Here is a 23,925-nt window from a genome sequence, read left to right as displayed (position 1 = left end):
GTTTCTCACCGTCTCCTTCTTAAACATGTGCAACAAGGGACGTCTAAAGATTCGACCCGTCAGTCGACACGTGTTCAAAAAGGCTTGAATCTGCTACTTTACAAACAACAAGACCACTGTTGCACTTTTTATGCTAAGCACATTCTTTAACGTGAAAAAGAACCAGCATGTTTTAAGGGGCACTACGTACAAGGTTGTCGCGGGTAGTAAATAACACATACCATGTATTCATTACAGAAAGCAGCGGAGACAATTATATTGCAAATTAAAAATGTATTTATTTCGAAGAGTACGGGACATTGTGAATCGATAAAGACGTTAAAAAAACAAGCCAATGTAGTTATTTTGCAAATAAGTAAAGCATTTTAAAAATAGATTCTCATTGACAGTAAACAAGCCGATCCTAATAGCGCTGCTAGCTCGAACAGCTCTCAGACCCGTGATTGGCTAAACCCCCGAACAGCTCGGGCCGTGATTGGGTAAAGAGTGAGAATCGACGCTCTGATTGGGTAAAGCGCCACAGCGGAAGTTCTGTGTGCCGTATGAACATGCTGGATAAACAGTAACACATCCATTGGTTTCCAATTACTGATCAATCAATGTAAGAGAACCAAGGTCAAAACTGAATTGCAGACAAAGAATGCCATGGCATCCACAGCGCGTTCACGACTCCGATAGTATGTCACGATAGGAGTGCGCGCCTCACGATCAAATCGCGATACCCATTGCGACTGGCGCATCATTGTCATGGCGCCTTTTCGAGACATTAAGTCCATATATCGTGATATGACATACCCCGACAAAACGCCCCCTCCCCCCCATGTCGCAACATGAGAGGCCCTATATCGCGATATGACGAAACCGGTCACGCTCATGTCGCGACATGAAGCCCATATATCGCGATATGACATCCCCCGGCAAAATTGTCCCACCCCCATGTCGTGACATGAAAGGCTCTATATCGCGATATGACAAAACCGGTCATGCCCATGTCGCGACATGAAGCCCTTATATCGCGATATGACATACCCCGACATAATGCCCCGCCCCCATGTCGCGACATGGAGTCCATATGTTGCGATAGGACATTCCCTGACAGGATATGCTGACCCCATCTCGTGACACAAAGTCCATATATCGGGACACGTGCTATCTGGGTATATCATATCCTGATATGAGACCTTTGTTGCGACAGCGGTGCCATGGTGGCATGGAAGAAAAGCGCCAGTCGTGATATACACTGCCGTGATATACATGCCTTATACATGTGGTCCCTATCATGACATGCTGTGGAGGTCTTGTCACGATGGTATCCCACAGTTATGCGTTTGGCAAGACCGTTTCATGGTAGGGAAAGAAAAAGGAAAACGTGCCGTATAAAATAAAAACTATAGATCTTACAATCACGTTGATTTTACATTACAACCACAGGTTTATGTCATAGATGGTTATCTTGTTGGCATGCGTCATGTCTTAGTATTATTCACATCTAAGGAGGCTCATATGTTTATGGATATTGATTATCTTTAAAATGCTTAGGGTACGAACTAAACTGTAACAGACCGCTAGAACTCGGCAGACGGGGTCATTGGAGGTCAAACTCATCGTGCATGATCACGGGAAAAACAAGGCGCTATATCTCGGAAACGAAAGCAGCACAGACGCTACTTTCAACGACACAAACCGGCACAAACGTAGCACCAATGAATGAGGTGGCTTTAATCGTTTGTGCTGTCTGTAGGGGGCAACTTCACGGAGCTTTTACCTTGTCTTTAAATATTCAGCGGACTTTAGCATAACGTACCAGAAGAACGTGCACCCACGGAAGGGTTTCAGAGGCTGGAGTAAATGCATCCCCCCAAGGGTAATATCGAGCGAGGCGCCATGAGAATAAAAACTGCGAAGGTATTCAAATATTAAGTACTGAAGATCTTGTTTGATCCTTCATGATGCTTTTAAACTTGTATGAAACCCACGAAATTGTCATTCTATTTTCGACGCCAAAAGACACCTAATTTGGAAATTCGTGACTTCCCACAATAATTAACAGTTAACAGTTAATTGTTATAGTCGCATTACAGTGCTAACTAAATCATCGTACCTTTAATTGCAAGAATGATCTGATGATAAAAACGTCAAATACATACTTTGGATGCACTTTAGCTCTGTAAACGTCGTTCACTTAAAAATACTGCAGGTCATTTAGAGGCGATCTGAATAGTTATAAAATGCACAATCGCATCTATCCGTCAATATTATCTTAATGTTATTCATGCATTCCAAAAATTGTAATTTGTTTACAGGATAAATTTTAGAACCTCTTCGTGCTTAACTCCTACAGGTCGAGCATGTATCGAGCTGCTACAAGCAAAACGCGTGCACCGGGAAGCTCGATACATGCTCTTGGAAGCTGGGAAGCTGCTGGGAAATTACTTTCAACGGCACAAACCGGCACAAACGCAGCACTAACAAATGAGACCGGTTTGGTTTCCCTACCACATCGTAGGGGGGCTGGGCGACGTCACGACCCCGAAATAACAAGGCGATATATATCGGAAACAAAAGCAGCACAAACGCTACTTTCAATGGCACAAACGTAGGACTAACGAGTGAGGTGGGTTTCATCGTTTGTGCTGTCTGTAGGGGGGGAACTTCACGGAGCTACTATAGTCTCGTGAAAAATTCTAAACTCTAAAGCTGCGTAAGTGTTCCACAAGTGTCAGACTGATCATTCCTCTCACCACACACACACACAACCTCCTGTGTCCCGATTACAGGGGCTGCTCAGGACACTGTCCCACAGAGTAGAGCTGACTGGTTCCTCCAGAAAAAAGCCTGAGTTGCAGGTGGGAGGAGCAGTCACAGACTGTGTGGGAGGCCACTGTGGCAGCAGGAACGTCTCAGCACGGCCTTGAGAGCAGAGAATTGCCAGGAATGGGCAAAACCTTTAAGCATAATGCCTTGTTCTTACAAAAGAAAGGTTACAGTATACATAAGATGAGGTCATTCAGCCCATCTAGACTTAGTTGGTAGTAACTAATTGATCCAAGGATCTCACCCAGCAATTGTGTGAAAGAAGTTCAAAAAGGCTTCTCCTATGAGGTTGGATAGCCTGTTCCATACTCCCACAACCCTTTGTGTAAAGACGTTCCTCCCTTTCTTAATGCACTTCCACTTGTGTCTGCTGGTTCATTTTTCACTGTTTAGTCTCTTTTACTGTTTATAACGGCTTTGTTTCAAATTGAGTTTGAGGCATGTTTGTTTAAGCCACATCACTGTGTTGTTTTGATATGGCTCATATATACTTTACATGTATATAAAGTGCTGAGTGGCTTTCTGGGATTATTCAATGTAAGACTTGCCACTCTTCAGTTTTGTTCAAAAAAGGAACAAAATCACATCTGTGTCAACCAAAAGGGACTACCACAGAGATAATAAAGTGTCCGTTCTGATCTATTGTACGATTACTAATTAAAAAGCAAATGATATGAGCAGAGTCTTTGGAATTTCCAGGGAATGTCATGATCAGGTGAACGGAGGTACCCTAGCTCAGGGATCATTCCAGTGTGTCTGTGCCAGGATGTTCCATGGGCATCATGCTCACTCTGTAATAAGAGGTTTGCTATTGTGCTGTAAGGATGATTTAAACTCAAGTACCTTTAGAGCACTGATAAGATAATTGAACATGAAATGCCAAGTACGGTTCTGAAAATGGTGCTACTTTTTCTTTCACGCTTTTTAAATTGTAGGAAATCTATGTGTACTGTACCAGCTTCTTCTAGCTTTCTTAAAGTAAAATACTAACACAATAAAATAAACAGGCACCAGCTGTTAGGCAATGAGTATATTTCTAATATTTCCATACATTAGTAAACAAATGGTCAAATACTTAATATCTCAGGTTTAATAGAGGGTAGTGTAAGTGTCCCTCTGCAGGACAGTTTTCACCTCACATTTTTAGTTACCTTACTGCGTTCAAACCCTATAGATTCTTTCCAACTCATGGCAGCCAGTGGCTGTGTCTCTTCCCAGAAGAGCAGGTGTCTCCATCCCTGATCCTGCTGGTTTTGTAAATTCCCTGTTTTTAAGGATTGGCAACATCTGTAAACTACTGAAGAACTAATCAAGAAACCTGTTCAATTTAGAGAACTGTGTTTCTTAAAGGGAAACTGCAGTCTCAATTTCTCAGACCCATTATTTAATCTCGGTAACAGATAAGTTAATTGACGGTATAGAAAAATTTTACGAATTTAGAATTAAGTACAAAATCAAGAACATTATGAATGTACTGTAAGTCACCATGTTGTCGCAAACCTCTGGTCTCATCACGGGCAAGAGTGAGAATTCCCACAAACCCTGACATGACGCAGCCCTTCCTGCTCACTAGTCATTGTAATGACTAATGCAATGTGATGTACAAACGAATACGTCCAGGTTGGGCAGCAGATATTTCACTGAATAAATGCTCCAGCTGTGATTTGTGATTTGCATGCAGAGTTAACAAATATGTTCCATTTATTGGCAAAATCGTCTTCAAGTTGAGAGCAATATTTCTATTGAATTAAAACGATTTATTCACAGGCCTACTTGTTAACACCGTAATAGAGCCGCTTCACGTCAAGTGAAGTTTTGTTGCCTCTTTCTAAATGACAGAATATGGCACTGCACATACCTGGAAATACCTGCTCACACCTACAAAAGTGAAGGTTTTACAAGTTACTTGTAAGTTACTGAACATTGTACTTTTATTGTGGTTTGAAAAGCACTCATCACTGCAGATTATTTCTAACTCCAAAATATACAAATAGTGTTGCAGTTCTCCTTAAGGGTTGCATAGTGCTTAGATACTGTATACAGTAAGTGATTTACAGATCATTAGGACTAAATTTAACATATCACCTGCTGAATTGATCATAATGTAATTGTTCCATGGCTTTATAAATTGGTGATTTAATGGTTCTTTAAAAGACCTGTTGGACTGGGGCTCTCCCAGACCAGGGGTGGTTGACACAGAGCTGTCTGTTTGTTTTGTAATAGTTAGTATTTATAGAACTGCTGTGCAAACACTATAAAAAAACATGATTTACACCAGAGTGCTGTATCACTCCCATCACAGCAGATTAAGCAAAGGTTCAAAGGTGTTTAGCTCTCCATTTTCACAGCATGGGAAATCACTACAAGCTTTTTTCATACTCCAAGTCTTCACAGACAAGGATTTAACATTGCAGTCACAGCCACTCCACCATGTGCAATGCGGCCTTCAGACAATGGAGTGTGAAGTAGCAGACAGGGGCTCTGTACATGGAATAGAAAGGTGGCAATTTTCCCAAAATGTTTCCTTTACAAAGATAACACAGAAAGTGAATCAAATTAGTATGTTACATTTCCTTCACACCTGTAAAAACACTTGAACATAGGTGACACACCACAGTGATGGGAAATACACTATTGTACCTGTGTGTGCAGATCTTCATTTTCTCTTTAAACAGCAGCACCTGCAGAGCTGGGGGAAGCCATCAAAGTTGGTCCAGTTAAGACTATAACCAGCAGGAATGACAGTTCTCAGACACACTGGCCATCTAAGACTGAGATTGGACACCCCTGTTGTACATAAATGTCTCTGATAAACGGGCTTATAGTGGCAAATAGCATTAGCATGATTTGCAAGAGACATAAGATGACACAGATATGGCACTCTCGGCCTACTCCACAGGGACCATTAAGGACCCTTTTCTGACATTTTTAGAGTGCCAGATGAATGTGGCAGCCAGATAAGAGCCTGCCCGGGCTTATCATAATAATGCTGATTTATGCTGTTTCCCAGATTCATTGCACTTCCCCTCCACACTAAAGGGGAAACAGCATGCACAAAATAGAGCCGTAAATTGTCAAAAGCGACACACAGTCACTGCACCGTCGCACAGCTGGGGAATCTGTAGCTGAGAGAGAAACCCGTCTGACTCCAGGGCTCAGGCCAAGTCTCTGCTGTCACGGCAGTCCTGTTCCAAGCCAAAATTGCCCCACAATCCACCATTCCTCTTCCAGGTGATAATGCTTAACTGTTCCAGGAGCACACAAAGCTTTTTTCTGCACCACTGGTTCCCAGATTCACGAAGCTCCAGGGATTGCCGTTTGCATCAGTCAGAAGGAAAGTTGCTCCTATGATTTTCAAATATTTAATTCTCGGGACGGCAAGAGGGAACCGGGCAGCCAGCCCTGCACAGAAGGCCCGGGGGTGGACAACCGTATTGCTCATTTCGTCTCACTCAGATCTCTCAGCTGCCCCCAAATTTTCTCCTCCTCAAAAATGTGCAAACAATTTTCATGTTAAAGTCACCTTCCAGCTGTAAATATACAGGGCACATCGATCTTTTTAGTTAAATCATTAAAACTGAGGATGTGGCCGGATAGGCCTTTTCCTACAAAACATCACAGTGTCTCAGGAACAGCTTGCTTCCTCACCTCCGAGTGAGAGATGTTGCTGTGCAAAATGTCTCAAATTCTTAAGCCCTCTAACAGCTGTTTTAAAGAAAAGGGGAGGATATTTGCTTGAAATCACCTCAGCAATACGTGCAGATCTGCCCTTTATTTTTAAATTAACACATTTTTTCTCAGCTGGCAGACTTATCAAAATACAGTACACGACTGAACCACAAACTTTATATGTCACACATTGTTCCACTCAGCAGTTCGAAAACCTTCTGCACTCTGTTTTGCAAATAACTCTATTTTGCGAAGTTAACTATTTTTTACCTAACACAGAAAATGTTGTCCACTAATTGTGCCACGCAATTTAATGAACTAAACAAACTGATTCAGCAGCTGCGAAAGTCTGGATTCATACCCAGCTTGTACTTTAGTAATTATGCCTGTGGTTCTTAGCCATGTTATATCTGCACTGGGAGAAAGTCAACAATTGATTGTTCAGCTCTCCCCCCCTCCGAGCCTCATCAGATCAGATGCAGACTCTGAATAAGTGTTTTAGCACACTGAGCAAAACACCCACAGCTGACACTGTGTTTGATACATGCTCAACAACACTTACTTCATAGCTCTTTATAGTGGAGCGGAGGCTGTGTAGCTTCTGTACAATCAAGAAGAATTCAGACTGCAGGACCCAGGAGTATAGCACCCTCATAGCTATTAATACATTCCTTTTTCTTACACTCCATGCAGATCTGCATGTTGATTCATTTCAGCTATTAGAAGCTGCAAGGCTTTATATACCTGTCTACAACAGGTGCTGTATTCATCGCTATCAGATATGGAGGAAATTTGCACAGACTGACATGGAGTTAAAATAATATGCAGAATATATTGTTACCTGTGACCCTCACCAGGAGTAAGCAATTACAAAATGGATGGATGGATACATTGTGACAGACCTCATCATTAAATAAGGTGTCTTTAGGGATGTTAACACATAAAAATCCACAATTGTGATACTGGGCAGTTCAAGAGGCTTTATTTTAGAGACTTTCCAGTCATACAACCAACCAAGACCTCTTCAGCAAACACCTATCAAAACTCATCAAACTCCCAGCTCACCCCATGAGACACTTTATATCCCCAAACAGTTCATAATTGCACCCCATGTGAGAATATTGAATCAAAACCACCAATAATTTAATAAACTAATTAACACCCAGTGTGTCTATTTTGTGGCCATTAGTGGCAGTTCAGCTGTCCTAACAGTCCTCTCAAAGACCAGCCTGCCACATATAAGTACTTTTTTTAACATGATTAATTTCTAGAGTCAAAGTCATTTTAGCGGCTGAAACAGGGCAGACATTCTGCACCAGCAGCCCCACTACATTGCTGAGATGGAGCAGTGAGAGACGGCTTCACTCGTTGAATTAAGGGGGAATTTTAAGAGAGACCAGATTGTTCAAGCTCACAAAGGAATTTAGCCAGAATTCTGTGGTATTCTGCCAGAATACAACTGGTGAAGAAGCCTACTTCTATCTAACGTCTTGTACAAAAAATGGCATCTCCCACAGCACAGTGACTCCACTCACCATACTGAGGTGCTGGAATGGAAATTCTGGATAAAAAGCACCTGGTTCTCTTCAAGATCTCCCATCCTAGTAATGACCAGTCTTAGACTTGCTCTGCTTCTGAGATCTGATGAGACCAGAACAGTAAGGGGTGGCATATACAGTACGTTGTTCAGGGTGTCTTTCAACAAGGCATGTGTAGAGGTCAAATTTGCACTGGCTGACATCTTGTAACAAGGCCTGTAGTCCAGAGCATAACCTCTGGGCAGCATCACTTCCACAAATTCTGAAAGAATCTACCTCTGATGAAATGGGAAAAAAATCACGATTTTCTCACATCGTTATTATCACTGCTGTTGTTGTATAGAAAAAAATATTAAAAATTATATTAGGTTAAAAATAATTCAACCTTAAGATAGAATTTGAAGATACTTTATTTGAAGATACTCAAATTTTAAATAGAAGGGGCAAAAAATGTATCTCAGTTATAAGTTAAAACTTTAGAAGAGACACATTTCTCACTCAAAATGTTATGTTTAAAATGCTTTTAATAGTTGACCTGCAAAGGTGCAGAAATACACTTTAAAAATGTAAAATTGATTAATTTAGCATTTGTTCCTCCACTAAAGATTTCTTTCTCTTACGTAGAATCTTACGCCCAAACAGTCTTGCAATCTTTACATTTAGAATGTAAGGAAACATTCTAAAAAACATTTTTTCATATCTTCATAAAAAAGTAGTTATTTGGATTTGTATAGATTTTTAAAAAGCATGGAACGTGATTTATAATTAGAATTAATGGCTGGATATGCAGTTAAATAGATTTCACTCTGCTTGAATTTTGACACTTTTTGAGTGATTTTGCTAATTAGAAAAATGAAGCAGTACTCATAAGAAAATTACTTGCTCTAATGAATTCTTTATAGAAAATTGCAAATGCCAAGCAAATTGAGTGCTTCAGTCGGAACTGCCACAAATTAGCTATCAGATTTAGAAACTACTTTATACAGTATACTGTATATTTGCATTAAAAAACAGAGTCAGAGAATGCTGCCACTAAGCCATTTTATTCCTCTGTAATCAGCTCTGTGGAAGTCAAGATCTGTGGAAATGCGTTTTAGTCTTGTTAGGGCTTCTGCTGAAGCCAAATGGAAATCTGGAAACACAAAGAAAGTGGGCTATAAAGAATGCATAAGAGGTGAGAGGAGAATGAGAAGAAAACACTACTGAACAACCTTCCTTGTACCGTAATTGTGGTGTCCATCCCAGAATTCCCTGCTATGGCTTCTTCCACCTGTCTCATACCTGCCCTTACGGCAAGCTCCATGTCTTGCACCACATAGGATGTTCTGACCTCTTTTGTTTGGATCAGAACATCACCTCTTATTATTCAAGACAATGAGTGTTGCAATCATTTTGCATAACAACATATAATTCCTATGGGAAAATGGCCCTGCAGAGCTTCTCCTGTGATGAAGCCTCATCAGTGGGTTTGAACTCAATAGAAACACATTTTTTTTTCCAGAAGGGTTGTGCCAAGAGTCAAAGATTTATGTATTAACTTAGTTAACGCTTTTTCTTTTTACTCTTCCTTTTGTCAGCCTCACATGCTCAAAAGAATGAAATGTTCTGTGTCAATTGTCTGTGGGAAGTCTGAGATGTGCAAACAATGGCGTGTCGCAATTTGAGAGCCAGGTGTTACAAGTGATTAATCTTCAGATGGATAGATCAGACGGAAGTGTTGAAGGTTTTGCAGGAGAAGGCTCAGAAGTGTTTCTGTCAAGAGCATTGCAAAGCTTTTTACTACTTTCAGTCAATACAGCTCTCTCCGAAGCACCTGGCTTGTTACTCCTCTGTTTGTTTGTTTTGCTGACAGCTTTAAAGCAACACAGATTCCCTCAGGCCACAAGGGGTTAAATCACCTGCTATCGAGGCTCTTCCTCTATTATTGTTAATTAATTGACTACTGTAGTTCCTGTGAAACATGCAGAACAAATGGAGCAGAGGAGGTCCCTAGCAACAAGCCTGCTACAGTGCTCAGCAACAGAGTGCCCTAGTCTGAAACAGTGGATTAGGTGAGTATGACTGTGGGGAAAGAATAAAACAGCAATACAGAGGATCTACTTTTTAGACTTTAACATGCTGGCTTGCAAGGAGTTGACCCAGAACTTCACCCTCATTCAGATTTCAGAACAGACAGGGTGTTGCTCATATCCATATCCCACACCTGGATAGCAGTGCTGTCAAAATAAGGAAAAAAACGTTGCCGTTGAATAGGTCAGCTCTCTGAAATCAAGCCTCGTCAACAGCCTTAAATCTGTTTTACTTAAAACTTTACTTACTTAAAACCCACAGTGAAATTAAAGTACGATGAAACAAAAACAATTAGATTTGTATGTACTCCTTTCACAAAACCAGACGGCTGTGCAATTTGGGTCACATTAAATTTTAATTCACATTTTTTAATTCACAAGTATTTTAAAATGGAACAAATTATAAATGCTCCCATAATAGACTTTGGTCTGCACATAACTAACTTGTTTTGGGAAGGTAATATCTGTTGCTGTGACCGGGAGTTTCTCTACCAATCCTTCTTATCTTGGGTCAGATGAAGTGGGATGGTTTTACTTCTGTTCTCTCATTGGGGGACTTTTTGTTTTGCCCACACCAACACCCCAACCTACCTCCCTGAACACCTCCCCCTCCCAGAAATGCACTGAATGAAGAGTATCACCTGCATTTGAGTATTTTCTGATGTCTCACATTCTGCATACTGAAGTGTCTAGGTGGTCACTTACTGTATAGCAAAAAACAGAAGCCTGACTTGTAATTGTCTTGAGAAGAACTGAAGGGAGGTTCTGAAGGGTTTTACACTGGCAGCCTGCAAGCAGCCTGACCTGTTTCTTACCAACCATTTTAACTTTATCTCTATGCTTCAGCAGGTTAATGCTACCCGAACTCATTCTGCCAGACAGAGATCACTCCTAGATACTGGCCCTCACTCTCATCGCTGCTCAGAGCGGCTCCTTAACGTGTCCTTCACACCCTGTTTTCACCACGGCTCCAGACACAGTAAAGGTGCCACACTCCATTCTTACGGGGCCACGGTGCCATCTGGCTTTTGTTCCTGCCAAGCTCTCAGCTGCTTAATTAGTTTAATTACCAAATCAACTCTGTGAATTTAATACTCTTCCCCCCTGCCCCTTACTGCCTCAGGCTCCAAAAACGCCTGCATCTTGCCTCAAGAGCACCGTTACCACTAGCAAGCACAGAACAACAAAAAACACCAAGCACACAGAACAAGTGTAAAAACCTACAATAAGCCTAATTAAGAAAATAATTAGATCAATTAAGTACTTCAATTGGAACCGGAACAAGGAGACACTGCAACTCTCCTAAAGCCGAGTCTGACACCCTTGGACTGTAGAGTGCATTTCTGAACCAATCATAGTCCAGGACACACATAATTCCTCCTCCTGGGCATATAACAAGCTTTGCTTTGCCTCCTGGGCACTTGGTAATGTGTCCAGAGGGATGCATTCTTTACAGAATCTTCCAGTTCCCATATCTGCCCTGAATATGTTTTGCCACACTAATTGAACCACAAAAGCTTGTAAGTAAGAGCAAGTGACTGTTTGTACTATTTGCAAATGGGAAAAGCTTTTTTATTGGAGTTTCAAATCTGATGTGACAGCTCTTGTGAGCACCATAGCAACAGTGTTACCACAATCCAGGAGAGTAACCTCTCACTGTGTCCAGACCTCAGGTCTGGGAGGAGACCTGTGAATGTGGAGTTACAGGAGTGAGAAGGACAGCGATTTTCCTGAAGTCCACAAAGTTCAGGCGGTGCCAGGGCTTCATGAAAAGAGCTGGGCGGTTGGGGCATCTAAGTCCTTAACCAATTCACACCCCCTTCTCAGTTCTCCCCAGTGACAGATGGCTGTAGGGCACACTAATGTCTTTAGGAGCCCCTGTATTGACTCATGTTCTACTTCCAAATATTCTTGGGGAAGAGGACACGAAAGAAACTTTCATTTGGAATTTGGAATTTGGAACCTCTCTTCCAGTCAGTTCTGTTATTTAGTGATAAATGGGAGCTCTGCAAATTATACACCAGTACTAGGTCGTGGAAAATTTGAACACTACCTTTATAAGAGCCTTTATTTAGACACATATAGTGCCTTTCATGGTTCATCACCTCAAGTTATATCATATGAACCCTGTTTTAACAACATGAGAAATGCCTTAGACAAAGGAAAGGCTATTTGTCCTATTTTACTTGTAACTTGTTGGCCCAACGATCGGACAGCTGCGCTGAGTGCTCCCAGTTAACCCCCACAGGTTAACTGGCTTTGGATGAGGAAACTAAGAATTTCATGAGAGATAGCGTTGAGGCTTAAACCAGAGTATTCTGATTGTAGAGTGGGGGTGGTTTTTGAGGATATCTGTGGTACTTATGGCCTAGTTTTTCCCCTTAATTGGTTGTTGTAGCAGAAAAGCCACTGTTTGTCACCCAGGTGGGGCTGCTGGTGCAGAATGGCCGCCCTGTATCACCCACGTGGGGCTGCTGGTGCAGAATGGTTGCTGCAAGGAGTTATCGGAGTTATTAACCTTTCTCCATCCTGGTTTCTTTAACAGGGTCATCCTTCTGCTTTGAGATGAACAAGGTGAGGAACTTCAAGCGCCGTTTCTCTCTGTCAGTGCCCCGGACGGAGACCATCGAGGAGTCGCTAACTGAGTTCACCGAACAAATCAACCAGATCAACAACCGCCACAATGAGGGTGAGTCTGTGCCTCGCTATGCTTCCCTGGTGATGTGGTCATTTGACACAGGCATGTCCATTGTTTTCAGAACAAAAAGCAGAAAAAAACCTTTATTGAGGATATTGATCCAAGCAATGAAAAGCAAAATGCATTTAAACAATCTTGTGAGCAGTGAAGCAGTGTTTATAGTTTTAGGCATGGGTAGTAGAACCCATAGAGTATACAACAGGTTATTCACTGAGATAAATTAACAGAACAGGTAAAGGTTTATTCCATGCTGAAAAGAGAAGAAAAGAAACACAATGTTTCAGCCATGGAGCCTTCTTTGGAGAAGGTCCCACCCAAAGAAGGCTCCACAGCCGAAACATTATTTCTTTTCTTCTCTTTTCAGCGTGGAATAAACATTTACCTGTTTCTTTGCGGCCTACGCATGCTGACACAGCTACCTACTTGAACTATTTGGTTAAACTATGCTGGCTTGTCAGGTATACCACGATGTTTACTGGATTCTCATTCATCCTAGCAAGATATTAATATATTCCAATCGATTACCTTATTAAACTACAGGATGTCAATACCATGTATTGCACCTACAAGGAGGCCTATCAAATTGCAAGTATTTACACCTTGTATTGTACATTTATTATATGTACATATTTACATACATTTACTGTATATATGCCCAGGGCTAATATCCTGCTCAGGGGGAAAGCAGGCACGTGGCTCAGTGATGTTCATTATGGATGTTCATATGTTTGTATATATCCAATTTAAACAACACATGCTCGAACACGGGTGTCTCAGTGGCACAGTGGTTAGCACTGCTGCCTCACAGAGCTGGGGAACTGTCTCCAATTACTATCTACTAATTCCTGTATGTTCTGTTCTCATCCCAGAATCCAAAGACTTGTTGGAGGGTTAATTGGCTTCTAGGAATACTGGTGTGAATGTGTGTTTGTGTCTGTGTGTGGCTTGTGATGGCCTGATGTCCTGTCCAGAGTGTACCCTGCCTTGCGCCTGTTGCTTGCTGGGATAGGCTCCAGCTCCCCCACGACCCTGTACTGAATAAAGAGGTTAGAAGTTCGATGTACAAACAAATTAAACATGAAGGAAGAAAAGCGGGGTCAGAATTTAGCCCAGTAGGCTTGCATTCTGTTTTTGCAGTTTTATTACATCCATGCCAAAACCCCATTCGGATTTACTTCACTGTTCTTCTCCACTGGTGGTTACCGGATCTGCACCTCAAGGACCCCTGCATGCTCTGGTTTTTGCTCCATCTGAGTTCTTAACCACAGGCTAATATCTGTTTAAAGCTACTTTTTTACATTTGCTTTCTGCTATTAAAAAGTGGAATGGGATTGGAATTGGTATGAACCTAATTAGTGAGCTTCAGAGCTGTCCTCATTCAGGAGTATCAGCAGAAATGTGATCAACTAGGCTTAAGGAGAGTAAAAAGAAGCTTAGTCTATCTAAAACACTGTCTTTCCCACCCATGTGTTCATCATAAACCGGTCACCTACTAATAACCTTTTAATCAGCAATAAGGGAGCAAATTCTTAATTAGCAAGTTGAGGAGGGATTGCAGACAGTTCTGTGCTTTAGATATTTTTTAAACAAAGGCTGAAGTGCAGGAAAAGGCAGCAATCCCGCAAACAGATCCAAACCAGTCCAGACCAGCAAACAGATTTATAGTTACAGGCACCCTTTGGAAACAGGGGTTCCCTCAGGAGCAGAGCCGAGAACAGTCTACGACAATGTTCCTCTGGTTCCCCCCATCCATAATATCACAGTTTGTTCTGCTGCTTAATTATTTATTTCTTCATTAGAAGGACTGGAAGGGCAGAGCGAACATCCTCTCAACACTTTACCATAATTTCACCGTGCTTTACTAGAATACATTCCATTTTTAAAAAGGCATGTACAGTATAAACCAAGAGCACCGAGGATCCTGAGCGAGCATGAAGGGAAAAACCTTAAAAATAAACAGAGTTTAACGACAGGAAACCCCGAGTCTCTTGCTCGGGGTGTGCGAGTTCGGGGCCATCTCTGTGACACAGCTGCTTTCTATCAGGGTGCCGATCCCCCGTGGCGACGGCTGTGATCTGAAATGAGCCATGCTTTATTTCGCTCGCTGGCGGCAGAGATGAGATGCTGCCCTCGCAGATGACAGCTGGAGGTGTGGGGGGGGGGAGAGGTCGGTTCACTAATTATTTTTTTCCTTCCCCAAGCCGCTAATTAAGCCGGGCCAGATAATTAAAGCTCCTATACAACAGGCAATCAGTGTGAAGCGTGAAATCAGAGGCAGAAGGAAGAAACAAAGCTCTCTCACTGAAGACTGAGGCTTCCTCACACAAATGAGCTTTATTAGATTCCATATCGTATGGTACTCTCCCGGCAAACTCCCCCGCCCCCTTCCTCACCTCCTCTCATAGGCGCACAGAAACAAAATATGCAATTAAAAACCACTGATTCAATACGCTCCTCTTGTCTCTAGGTCCTGTGTGCCACATCAAGGCTCTAAACACTGTTTCTTTTCCTCAGATAAACAAATTACCTGCTGTCTCAGGGCTTATGGCAGTTTACCTTTATGGAATGAGAATAGGAATCCCATGGCATAGCAGCTGGATCCATTCCACACTTTATTAAGAGTTAAATCAATGCAGGCACTGTACGTGATGGAGGCTATACTTTAGCAGGACTTGAAATGATCAGAACTGTGCAGAAAGCAGACTCCCTCCCGTCATAAAAGAAAAGTCACATGGATTACCCTACTAAAGCCGGATAAAATATCAGCATTTCTGACGTGATTGTCAAGTTGTCATTACACATCCCCTCACAACCTGTTGTATTAATAATACCAAATGTGTACAGTATATACAGTATAGTGTATATATATTAAACACAATGACCTGCAAACAAATGACAGGTTGACAGATAAATGATGTTTAAGGAAGACACTAATACTGATCACTCATTTCCAGTGTGATCGAGGCCATTGAAAGCCTATTGTTGTCACCAGGAAAGAGGACTGCTGGAGGTCTGTGCCTGCAGTGTCTGCTGTGTGGTAAACAGATGCAGTTTAAACGCCACATGTTCAGATTAGACTTCAGGAAATGGGTCTTAAATTGCCATGTGTGTGGTTTCATTTTTAGATTTACTGCCATTTTGCTGCTGGCTTTTTCTCAAGAATCATTTCACATGGTTTGATATCCTCTGGGCTATAAGGAGACATGCTTACCTTAGAGCCTTTCAACAGTTACAGAGGAGTGATTGCTCAGCATTAGGAAGCAGCAGCTGTCAGTGCACAACTTTGCTTTTTTTGCTTTTTTGCAGTGCAGTATTATCCTACATCATCTTGCCTTTCTGCTTTATTAACATGACATCAGGTGTGCCAGTGCTACACTCTTCCGACTGCCAGCAAAAAAGGTTTGCAAGCAGCACATAAAAAGCAAATTGGTAGATACACCAGTTTATCCTTCTTCCACTCTGTTACAGTGATCCTGAATCCCAAATCCTAGCCTGGCAGTGCTGTAATGACAACGATGCTGCAACAGCTATTCCATCTTCTCTTTCTTCTTATCATCATCAAGATCATGATTGATTGAACTTTATCAAGCTTTTATCTCAAAGGATTGGAAAGTGCTCCACATATAGGAGGGGACCTACTCATCCACCACTTAACACACCACAGCAGCTGTACAGCCTTTTAGCCTGATCGTCTGAGCTTTCAGTAGTTACGCAAGGCTGGGACGGGAGTTCACCAGGAAAATCAAAAGGACCAGTAGGTGGTGCTCCACTCCCCCAGGCCAAAAGTTTCACACTAATGCTCTAGTATGGTGGAGGGGGACACTATGCTGTAAGGAGGTATTGTCTTAAAATGAGAAGTTAAACTAAGGTCCTGACTACTTGATGAATAAAGATCTCAATAGTAGGCATGGTTTTCCAGATATCCTGGCTTAATTCCACTCTGGACATGGGGAACTGGCCTCCCCTAAATCCCTTCCCCCCTGTCTTAATTGGTGAGGTGTACTTCAGTACAGGGGTCTGTTGCAAGACATAAAGCAGTTTGATGTGGTTATAAAAGGAATTATTAGGTGCCAGCTTCCCAGCTGCACTGCAGTTCAGGAGGAGGAGTCTTCTTTACCAAGTGAACCAGTTGGCATACTTTCAATAAGACCCACTTAAAACCACCCAAGTCTGGCGTCAGGTGTGCATGTGAAATTTACTCACGCCCCCTTCTTAGAAATCTTGACATTACACAGTGGTATGGTTGGAAGGTAAAAGAAACCGAATCTCGTCAGAATCAGTGTGAGCTGACGCAGTGCACGACTCACGGATCTTCCCTTCTCTAACGGTTATCATGACAACACCCTCAAGAATCCCCTTACGTTGCGAAGCAATGTTGTTTTTTTCGATCGATTTGTAAAAAGGGAAAACGGAGAGGAGAGTGAAAGAGACTGGGACGAATGTAATTTTGTCTCCATTTTTTTAACGATTTTCCGTGCCAGCCCCCACACTGGCTTGAGATATACGAGGGTAAAGAGCGCTGGCAGAGCCGTGAAAGCCCCTGGGGCCGGCTAAAAATAGACCGGAGATGGATTTGTCCATGTGTTGTGTGCATTGGCTCTTCAACAGGATGCCCCCAGCGGGGTCGGGGAGGTGCCAAGAGGAATTAATCAAGCACGCCCCCCTGCTGAAGAACGCTTTGAGACCACCAGACAGGAACCATCGCACTGCGTGTCTCACAGGCTGGAGGGAATGTTCTGCAGAGATGCACACGCACTGCCTCCACGCCTCCTCCTTCATCTTTATGAATGAGTCCCACATTCCAGGACTACAGTCCAGAAAGAGGAGCACAGCTTAAGCATGAGCCCATTCTCCCTCTCAACCTGCCTGCAGACGTTCATACATTTCTTTCCACCTGGTTTTGAACACCAGCCTTTCCGTTTTACATGGTAGAGGTGTCTTAGTGTCATAAAACATGTCCACCTCCTTCTGGAACGATAGTAACAGCAGCACCTTTAATAAAAAGCAGGGGATCTCCTTGGTTGTCACCTGCAACCTGCTAGAGAAGTCGGTTTCTACCTCTTTAACAAAGCGACATCAGTAGTTCCATTTAATCTCATCCATTTATTGAACTCTGTCTAAAAAAAAAAACAGCTGGAAGAGAATTAATCTGCTGCTGCAGCCCAGGCTTCTGTCAAACCCACTGTCTGATAAGCACAGCACAGATCCTTAAAAATTCAGCTACTGTGACCTAAGGGCAGTTGTGAGCGTGTCCAGAAAAGCAGCTTCCTCCATCCTTCACTGGGTATCTGCTGGATGACAATAATTAAGGAGAAGAAAATGGCTTGCTTGATAGGAACCCTATTACCGGCAGGAAGATCAAAGTTTCCTCTCGGTTCTGTGATGTTCAAATTACAAATCCAAAAGATTTCGGCTTCAGTAGCTACACAGCGTATGCTTCCTTTTCTCCCTTTGTATTAAATCCACTACATGAAAGAGACGTTCAGCGTTTTGCCATCTTGACAAGAAAGAACAACAGCAAAACCTTCGCTGGTTTACAAGATTCTGCTTTCTGAATCATGCCTCATTTAAGCTGAAGCCACATCCAGCGTGTGTACACCATTTCTCTGAACGATTCAGTGGAAAACTGCCAATGGGTACAGTAACTGACTGTGAATGTGAGATATTACGGTCTACATCACTCCAGCAGAGCACGTCCAGGTGTCAGTTCTTCTGAACCTGAGGCTTTTGTAACAGCAACAAAGGGGGCAACCCTATCTACAATTATATTCTAAAACACAAAAATTGAAAGTTCTTGCAAATCATGATGCCTGTCTAAGGGTGTGGTAAAAGTCCAGTTAATTGTAGTAAACCACAGTGAAATCTTGGTGATAGTACGGTAAAGCACAGTGAGCTGCAAATAATGGGAAGCCACAGTAATTCAAACCAAAAAAAAGTGATATACAAATTGAAAAAGCTCTGTGACAAAAAATACTTAACACAGCTTCTGGATGTGTGAAAGCATTGTCTGACTTTGTCCATCAAGCAGACTGTAAACAAATGTTCTGTACATCATGTCAAAGAATACAGTGACCAGGTTTAACAGTGCTGCCAGAGCAGTGCCTGAGATACAAGTGAATGTCTCAAGGAACAAAGAAAACAAGAGAGATCTTCATTCTAAAAGAGGCGTCCAAGTGCCTGGACAGCACAGTGATACATCTGACTAATTATTATTAATAATAATTATTTTTAATAATAATAATTGCTTACAGTTATATAGCGCTTTTCTGGACACTCCACTCAAAGTGCTTTACAGGTAATGGGGACTCACCTCCACCACCACCACTGTGCAGCCCCACCTGGATGAATCAACAGCAGCCATAGTGCGCCAGAACGCTCACTACACATCAGCTATCAGCGGGGAGGAGAGCAGAGTAATGATGCCAATTCATAGATGGTGTTATATTGAGTGGGTAAAATGTGAATTTAAAGTAAGGACTATCCAAGAGAGTAATTAAGCCAATTCATAGATGAGGATTATAAGGAGGCCATGATTGGTAAAGGCCAATGGGAAATTTGGCCAGGACGCCGGGGTAACACAGAGAGTCTACACAGAGACCACAGAGAACCTCAGTTTTACGTCTCATCCAAAGGACGGCGCCTGTTTACATTATAGTGTCCCCGTCACTATACTGGGGCATTAGGACCGACATGGACCACAGAGTGAGCTCCCCCTGCTGGCCCCACTAACACCTCTTCTAGCAGCAACCTTAGTTTTTCCCAGGAGGCGTCCCATTCAGGTACTGACCAGGCTCACACCTGCTGAGCCTCACTGGGCTGCCAGTTGTGAGTTGCAGAGTGATATGGCTGCTGGCTGCTGACTAACTGGGTCTGGGTCTGTTGTGCACCAGTGTGCACCATGCTGCCCCCTCCGACTGACACCACCATTCCACCTTCCTTTCTGCTTCCGGTCTGAGAGTATGCTCTGTGCGTTTTGGCAGCCAGTATATTTTGCAGTGTTTTTTAATCTTTTAACTTATTTTTTATATAGGTTTGTTTTTTTATCCTTATGTTGTTTTTATGTGAGTCCTTGGATTCTGTCAGCTGCATCTGTTGGATTCTAACTTTCTATGAGCTGCCTGTCAGGGATGTCGGAAGGGACAAACCATGGAGAGACAGGAGAGCGGAAAAAGACCCAAATTCGTAGAGGCGGAACGGGGAAAAAGCCCGGGCTCAGCAGTTCAGGAGTTGAACAGAAACCAATGCCCTCAGGCAGCAGATGTGGGGCAACCTGGATGCTAGGCGGGTTTCAGGACATCTGAACGTCAATGCTGAGCGAAGCAGAATAAGTGACCCGATAATATATAGCCCGAGAGAGAGAGACACTGGAAGGAGAGCAAAGCACAGGAAACTAGGGACAGGACAGAGTGGGAGTGCCCTCTGGCTGCAGAGTGCGTGACACTGCCAAAGGATTTCCTCAGGTTTGGATCCTTGGGTTTGGAAAGGCGCTTTAGAAATAAAAGCTATTCATATTTTTATTAATATAATTCCTTCTGGGGCAGCTCTGACTGGTATGGCAAAGCAGGGGCGCTGTGCAGATTGACTGCAGACGGCTCACACTGAGAGAGACCGCTTTCTGTGCAGCCAGGAAGCCACAGGTGCGACCCTGTGCGTAGTCAGTCATGGGCCGATAAGGCAGCTCTCCCAGCAGCAAGGGGGCAGCCATTCTTCACCCACCCCCCTGACTGCATCTTCATGAAGCTCCGGGAGGAGAGACTGTACAGTGCTCTATTGTTGCTGTTGTCCCACAGAGTCGGCGTGAGCTTCAGATGGCAAACTGACTGGTATCAGTGAGGGAGGGGCTTCAAGAAGGCTGATGTGTTATTCGTGTTCTTTGGCTTTTCTGCTCTGCCACAGAAAAGGAGGTGAAAGCTGAACGACTAAATTTGTACAATTTGCTATATGTCAGCTAGACCAATGCAAGACCACCCACTGCCAAGCCACGACCCAGATATTGTGGATCACTCCAGGTACCCAAAAACTGACTACCAAAGCCTAGTAACTCCTAGTGTGAAATATTTAAAAAAGAAAAGCAACACCCCCCCCCCCCCCCCCCCCCCCCATTCCCTTCTGAAAGCTGTACAGTAAAATTTAGTAAAAGACAAAAGAATTGTAGGAAAAATCACATTCAAGCATAAATGGTCAAGGAGGATACTGTAAGTGTGGGTTTTAATGAAATGGATAACAGTGTTTATTAAGCCAGACACAGGGCATACATTCATACAGCCTAGACACAGTGGCAAAAAAAGACTGGTAGATCTTAACCATACTGGATTCCCCTCCCAGCCTTACAGAAATAGGAAATCACAGAACAGACCCAACAATACAAGGACAGTTATTAAATAACTTATTATAACTACTTGCTATAATACCATGAACTATGGAAATCCAACCAAGTAAGGGCATAGCATGAATGAAAATGCTGTGCTGATATGCCAGGATAAACGTTCATAATGGAAAGCCATGGGAATATTGCACATTCAGAAACTCTAAGAGCGTATAAGTGCATCCTCACATTCATACTAATAATTTCTGACTTCATTTTTTTCCACACCAGTGTGGGTTTTAAAACAAGTGGCAGAACAGTGCATTTACAAGTTTCTTTCAACTTGGCTCTTAATGAGCTCAACCAGCTCAATTTAATTGGGCCAGTTTAACATCTTAAAGAGACCTAAAGAAAGGTTACAGAAACCTTGCAGACACATCTTCCCTCTGGGACTAGGACTGGACAAAATTCCTCTAAGAAGAGGAAATAAAAAAAAACTATATTCAACGCTGTTCAGAAAGCTGGTGGTCTAAAAAGGCCTCATCCAGCAGCAAGGCTGAAAGTTGAAAACCAATAACTTCAGATAACGGAGCAGATAGACTTTGAATTGGAACCATGAACGCCTTCCAGACTTCAAGAATAAGAACTAACCAACTGCATGTTGGTTAATGAGGCAAGAACTTTCATTTGTGTTAAGAAGTAATAATTAAGGGGGGCCTTGAGTAACAGTCCAACAGCCCATCCTACGTTATCGACCGAGGTCCTCTGGGCAGCCAGCTTACTGGAAACTAGCTCCTCATTAAAGAGCCTGCACAAGCACACATATCTTGTTTAATGTGGGTGTTAAGTCTTCATTTCTAAATTGCGTGGTTTTGAAAGGTCTAAACATTCGTGTTGTGTAAATTATGAGAACTGGAGAACTTCGCTGGCACTTCAGCGCTTTTAACAATTGAACCAAGGAGGGCCAGGTGCGCGTTTAATCACAGAGCTGCATAACCTTCCGAGACCTTGTCGTGGCGTTACGGGTAGCGGTTTCAAAGCCCTCAAGGTCAATATATTTTCAATAGCAAACTACCTCCACGAAAGTCTTTATGTAGCCGTGATATCGACGGTCAGCCGCGAGAGGAGAAGGGGAAGCTGTTCTTTATTTTTTAGCTTAATGGAACCTCTCTATTAAAAATAGGATGGGGGCGGAGGGAGTGGATCGGCTTTATTAAACTCAGGGAGAGAAAAGCTTTTGATCTACTGAAAAGGCTGATTATGGAGCAGTAATTATCATAAAAGCGCATTTGAAAATCTCTCAGGTGTATGTTCCTAGTTTTAAAAAAAGTGAAGAAATATAATCAATGCCAGCAGTTTGATTTTAACAATCTTTTCTCTCGAGAGCCAGGCGCGTATTTCTTTATCATTTTACCTCTATATCGTTTTGCCACACACGAGAGATAAGCCTTTCAAACCCTCGCATTCTCGGGTTCTTTGCGGAGTGTCTTATCAGCTTTATCCTTTGTGTGCTCGGCTACAGTTATAAAAGGCTTCATTGTTACGTTTCCTCTCCGCTTTTCCCAAACAATTTCCAAGCAAATACTTATTTCTGTTTGATATTTGCTTTGCAAACAGTCTTTTGCTTCAAACGCGAGTTTAAGGCTGCACACAGTCTCTACCGTGTGCCTACAATTAAGATCTTATTATTTTAAAGGATATTGATAAAACATCTAGACAATGAATTATAAATGCTTTCCAGCGTTATTTGTATAACAAGTTCCTGAATTCTTCCAGTCTTAAGGAGAACTTCCTTTATTCTCCAACAGCTTTTTGTTCAGTAAATCATAAAAAAACTCCTCTCCGACATCACAATAAAATCAAAACCACCCTTCGCAAGCATGTTTATTACAGTATAGTATAAACTAATTAAAATAAAATCTTTACTCCCCTACTGCGAAGCAAAATAACGGACTGAGATATTTGCTTTTAAATATCTTGTTATATCTCAATATCTCTAAATATCTTTTAAATCATCCAACAAAGCTTGCCTTCCTGCACAACGGAAAGTACAATTCTTATTTTTGAAATCTGGAATAATCGGTTGTTTTTCTCTTCACACACACACCGTCTCCAGCTTATATATTCGAGGATAACGAAAACACGAAGTGCTTTAGGTGAAAAAAGTTTCACGGGAGGGACGTCGTGACAGTCACCGACACAAGAGCAAAACACACGGGCTCCGACAAACGCAGCCAGTTCCGGGCGTTCCCCTTGAAGTAAGCTAAAGACAAAGAAACTGTTACGCTCTGTTCTTTTATACGTTTTAAAAATCGCGTTCAGCTCCCAGTTACAACTGTGATCTTTACCACCTCTGTGAGCCCGCCACATCCGGAGAGAGGCAGACAAGCTCAGTCGTATTAATTATCACATTTCTTGCCTTGAATCCAGCTGCTGTTTTGATTAGCCCTTCCGGACGGGCCATTCCCGTTCATGACTGTGGCCTCCTCTGGTTTGTGACTTTTCTACTGTTTTTTAACTCCTCTCCTCTCCCTTCAGCACTGAAAAGCTGTAAAAGTTACAAAAAAACACACACTGGGGTGCAGAATGCAGGTGGAACAGACTATATGAAATTTACAGATTATGCAGCTGAACTGTCAGCTGTTTCTGAGGCAGCTCAACAATCTAACTTGCCCTTACAGGCTGGGTAGGCTTCGGAGCCAGACAACAGCTCCTAGAGAGGAAGGTGTGTCCCATAATTCCCTCTTCCTCCAAAGACATGATTGTAAGTGAATTGGCTTGTGGGAAAACTGACCCTGCTGTGAGTGTGTGCGCTCTGTGATGGACTGGTGT

At 42.5% G+C, this 23,925-nt stretch overlaps 1 protein-coding gene across 1 annotated transcript in view; it reads left to right on the top strand.

Annotated features, from left to right (window-relative positions):
* Positions 1-23,925, top strand: part of cdk18 (cyclin dependent kinase 18) — a 62,333-nt gene that overhangs the window by 12,821 nt on the left and 25,587 nt on the right. Inside the window, exon 2 of the mRNA XM_006628541.3 lies at positions 12,636-12,779. Coding sequence (XP_006628604.1) covers positions 12,656-12,779 — 124 coding nt within the window. The 5' untranslated portion in view covers positions 12,636-12,655. The remainder of the gene's footprint in view (positions 1-12,635; positions 12,780-23,925) is intronic.

The sequence above is a fragment of the Lepisosteus oculatus genome, chromosome 5, assembly GCF_040954835.1.
Source record: "Lepisosteus oculatus isolate fLepOcu1 chromosome 5, fLepOcu1.hap2, whole genome shotgun sequence".
NCBI classification, from domain to species: domain Eukaryota; kingdom Metazoa; phylum Chordata; class Actinopteri; order Semionotiformes; family Lepisosteidae; genus Lepisosteus; species Lepisosteus oculatus.
This window is presented reverse-complemented; position numbering and strand designations above follow the sequence as displayed.